The sequence below is a fragment of the Penaeus vannamei genome, chromosome 41, assembly GCF_042767895.1.
Source record: "Penaeus vannamei isolate JL-2024 chromosome 41, ASM4276789v1, whole genome shotgun sequence".
NCBI lineage: Eukaryota > Metazoa > Arthropoda > Malacostraca > Decapoda > Penaeidae > Penaeus > Penaeus vannamei.
The window spans coordinates 26,636,839-26,641,260 of record NC_091589.1 but is presented as its reverse complement, the minus strand read 5'-3'; the positions used below and the strand labels follow the sequence as shown (position 1 = coordinate 26,641,260).

Here is a 4,422-nt window from a genome sequence, read left to right as displayed (position 1 = left end):
CAAAGACTTGGCAATTGGGACGCCGGTTCTCATCGTTACAGCCTAATCAACCTAATCAACATTGATGGTTGGGTCGGTGTCAACCAATAAAACCCGTGTCTTTGGAAGCTCGAGTTAAAGGAAGATAATCTCCGACATGAATCTGCTTCTAGAGTCAGCTAAAGGTAATAGAATCTGCCTAAGGCTTGTGGATCGTAGGCTTACGGCTAGTGGAACCTGGATTTCAGACTAGTAGACTAGTGGACTCAAAGGTAGCGGCGAGTGGAAGCAGTGGTTTACCTGCGCGGACTCCTCGTTGAAGAGCCTGTCGTAGACGAAGGGCTTGTCCTTGGCTCTCTTCTGTCGCAGGTGGTCGTTCTTGCCCGTCTCTGGCTCCTGCAGCATCACCATCTGGAAGGACAGGGAACGGGGCATGAGATCTTTGGAAAAGGGAAAGGAAAGTCGATGAATTAGTCTTACGGATGGGTTGTCCGGTGAGTGTCAGCAGAATTATTGCTATTGTTATGATTATCAGCGTACGAATCATAATCATTTAATTAAAGTGAATGCTACGCAGCGCGGCTAAGATTTAACTAAATGTGTCTGTGTGTGAGGAGAGATAGAGGGGGTGGGGGTGGAGAGTGTCTTCATGTGAGAATAAATGCATGAGTTAATTGATATCGAGCATATTTTCCCGTTTGAATTCACACGTTACTCCCGTTGCGTGCGTCCCCTCACCCTGTCACGTGTGCGTGTGTATAACGTATATCTTAGCAACACTGACACCCATGTCACAAAGTGCTTGTAGATATTAAAAAGAAAGAATACGCCTCAATAAAACAATAACTGGCACCTCAAGGTGAAATCGACATGTTGCCATCACGAGGCCGCGTAAATAATGTCCTTGGGAATATAATCACCATTTAATATATTTTCCAATGTTATCTGACGGGCGCACGATACCAGATTTTTTTCCATTGCGTCCTTCTCTCCGCCCTTGTCGCGTCTTTGCCCTTCGCCTTATTTCTCTCTTCGTCACACATTAGCAAAAGAAGGAGGGAGAGAATAACGTAGAATATCGTCTTCATAGTAACATCAACAAATAAATACAGATAGATATAACTAGAGGAGTACGCAGGTAAAAGATATGTACAGAAAATAAAGAAAGATGTAGATAGTAAAGCAGGCATATTGAGAAAGATATAATCTACACTAGACGAATAGACCGACAGATACAATGACAAAAAATGTACATAAGGATATAGACATGCAGGCAAGTAGAACAATTTGAACGTCAATAAACAAGTAAGGCATGGATAGCAAAGTAAATAGATGTGTAGGTAGAAAACTAAATCGGTAGACAGGCATTGAAAGGAAGAAAAACGGTCACGCGAATTCAAACTTAAACACAGCTGACTGATTGGTTGATAAACAAGTAAACATTTGAGTATACATGGATCGATGGACTTGAATTTAGCGCAAGGTCCGAACGCACGATAGCCACCTCGCAAAAAAAGTAAGATTAGATAGATAAATAGAAGCTGGAAAGCATGGCGCGCATGGCAAGAAACCGACGTGAGGAAGAACGAATATTGAAATGCGGTGAAGTGATCGGATAATTAGCGCCTTGTAGTCAACTCCAGGCCGGAGGGGAGGCCGAGGGCGAGGGGAACTGAAGCGAAATTGAAAGCTGGAAAAAAAACAAAGGAACAGGTAAAGAGGGAAAGAAAGGAAGAAGAGATAGAAAGAGTGGACTAAGAAAGTGAGAAAGATAGAAGAGAGAGAGAAGGGAAAGGGAGAACAAGTTGGGGGTTGGCTAGAAAAATCGAAGAAAACATAATTGAAAAAGTAATCAAACAGCGGCAGATTATTAAAAGGGTGAAGGGGCGGGCGTGGAGGTGTGGAGGAGGGTCAGGAGGAGGAATATAATTGCATTCAAAGAAGAAGAAAAAATATCGTTATTTAACCAGCAAGGACGTACGTCACCCGAGTAATTATCTTGTAATTGCCTTGTCCCTAATTGCTGTTGTAATAGGATTCGATAAGATGGTCCGCCTGATTCACGGCCGATCCGCCGAAGGACATGGAGGGGGAGGGGGAGGGGGAGGGGGGCTCGCGAGGCAGATAGATGGGAAATAGACAGACTGGTAGTCTGATAGACGAATGGGAAATAGATACATTGCCAGGTAGATAGATTGACTTGTTGGTAGAAAGGAAGGTGGATAGATAGGCAGACAGATAAATAGAAAGAGAGATAGGTGGCCAGGAAGGTAAAAAGATAGAGATAGGCAAATACGGACAGGTAGGAAGGGAGGGAAAGATAGATATATAAACAGGTTGATAGATAGATAGACATAGAGATAAAGTAGATCTCTGACAAGGTAGAGATGAAGAGATACATGTAGCAGATAGATATACAAAATATTGATAGATATAGATGAAGAGAGAAAGAGGCACACACAAACAGGCAGATTCAAAAGTATATGTATAGACAGACATATAAACAGATGGAGAAATGATTACACAGATAGCTAGAGATAACTAGAGATGGAGTACATAGATAAACGATATATACAGAAGATAAAGAAAAAGACGAACAAATAGAAAGTAAAGCAGGCATACTGGCAGAGAGATAATCTAGATAGATGAATAGACGGGTGAATAAAAAAACAAATGAATAAGCAGACAGATAAGTAGGCACTAAGATAATATGATAGATGGATAAACAGGGAAGAAGACAGACGGAAAGAGATGGAAAGATAGCCATGCAGAGAGCATTTAGATATACACAACAGGTATGCGTGTGTATAGATGAGTAAATGAATGAATAACTAAATCTAGCCAGCTACATAATTGAATCAACAGACAAAAAGAGAGACAGACAGGTAGATAGACAGACAGACGAGGATATGTATATTGCACAGACCCCTGCAAACGGACACACACGAAGTAAGAAAAATAAAGTAATGTCAACCTACATTTTTTACTTTCACTTTGTGTGTGCAAGCGTTTGTTTAAGTACGTGACTATGACTGTAAGTAGGTTTATATGATTTGATGTGTATGCATACGGATATGTGTATAAATCTTTGCACAGCGAATCGCCTCTATATATGTATGCGTATGTGGAATCGGGCATATACACAGTCCGTCAGACGGCTCCCACCGCCGAGGCCGCCTTGCCCCTTCCGCCCGCCCGCCTCCAGGGAAGGACAGCGCTCCGCCTCGACCCGTTGTCCCGTTCAAGCCTCGGGAGTCCTTGCGGGTTTCCTCGGGACTCGAGGACTGTGCCGCCGTGACCCACTTTCGGAGAGCCAGCGACCCCTTCCCCTTCGCTCCGACCGCCATGGCCGCGCTCGGGAAGGCGGGTCGGGTGAGGGCGGGTGAGGGCGGGGAACACGCCCTCAACAGGCGACCCTCGAATAGGCGAGTCTTTCTTCTCTTCTTAATTCTCTTCTTTCTTCTCTCTCTCTTCTCTCTCTCTTCTCTCTCTCTCTCCCTCCCTCCCTCTCTATCTATCTATCTATCTATCTATCTATCTATCTATCTATCTATCTATCTATCTATCTATCTATCTATCTATCTATCCCTCTCCCTCCCTCTCCCGCTCCTTCCCGCCTTTCTCTCTCTCCTCTCCTCCTATCTCCTCTTCCCCTTCTTCCTTTCTTTCCTTCTCATCCTTTCCCTCCCTCTCCCTCTTTTTCCATCTCCCTCTTAATCTGCATCCACCTTTCTCTCCCTCTCTCTTCCCTCCCTCCCCCTCGTCTCCCTCCAGCAATAAAAAGGAAATTAATATAAAGTATAAAATGATATACTGCATTATAGAAATGCTTGTTGAGCGAGGGTTTCAGCGCCATTCAAGAAGGGCACAGTGTGCACCCCCGCGTGCGCATGCGTGTGTTTGCGTGGGTGTAATTGCGAGGGCGCATCAGCAACAAAAAAGTGTTGAATTGTGTCGAATTGCTAAGAAGTATATTTCGTCGCCGAGATATTCCTTCCAGCGGGAGAGGAGGAGGGAGGCGGCAGTCCCCTCCCGACGGAGTCCCCTCCCGACGGAGTCCCCTCCCGACGGAGTCCCCTCCCGACGGAGTCCCCTCCCGACGGAGTCCCCTCCCGACAGAGTCCCCTCCCGACGGAGTCCCCTCCCGACAGAGTCCCCTCCCGACGGAGTCCCCTCCCGACGGAGTCCCCTCCCGACAGAGTCCCCTCCCGACGGAGTCCCCTCCCGACAGAGTCCCCTCCCGACGGAGTCCCCTCCCGACGGAGTCCCCTCCCGACAGAGTCCCCTCCCGACGGAGTCCCCTCCCGACAGAGTCCCGACTCCCGACGGGAGAGTCCCCACTCCCGACGGAGTCCCCTCTCCGACAGAGTCCCCTCCCGACGGAGTCCCCTCCCCGACAGAGTCCCCTCCCGACGGGAGTCCCACTCCCCGACGGAGTCCCCT

At 46.9% G+C, this 4,422-nt stretch overlaps 1 protein-coding gene across 15 annotated transcripts in view; it reads right to left on the bottom strand.

The window, feature by feature from the left end:
* Nucleotides 1-4,422, bottom strand: part of LOC113809463 (Kinesin family member 19A) — a gene marked incomplete at its 5' end in the record, with an annotated part of 93,392 nt that overhangs the window by 63,386 nt on the left and 25,584 nt on the right. Inside the window, 1 exon segment of one of the 15 annotated variants that reach the window (XM_070117655.1) lies at nucleotides 280-390. Coding sequence (XP_069973756.1) covers nucleotides 280-390 — 111 coding nt within the window. 15 annotated transcript variants of the gene reach the window in all.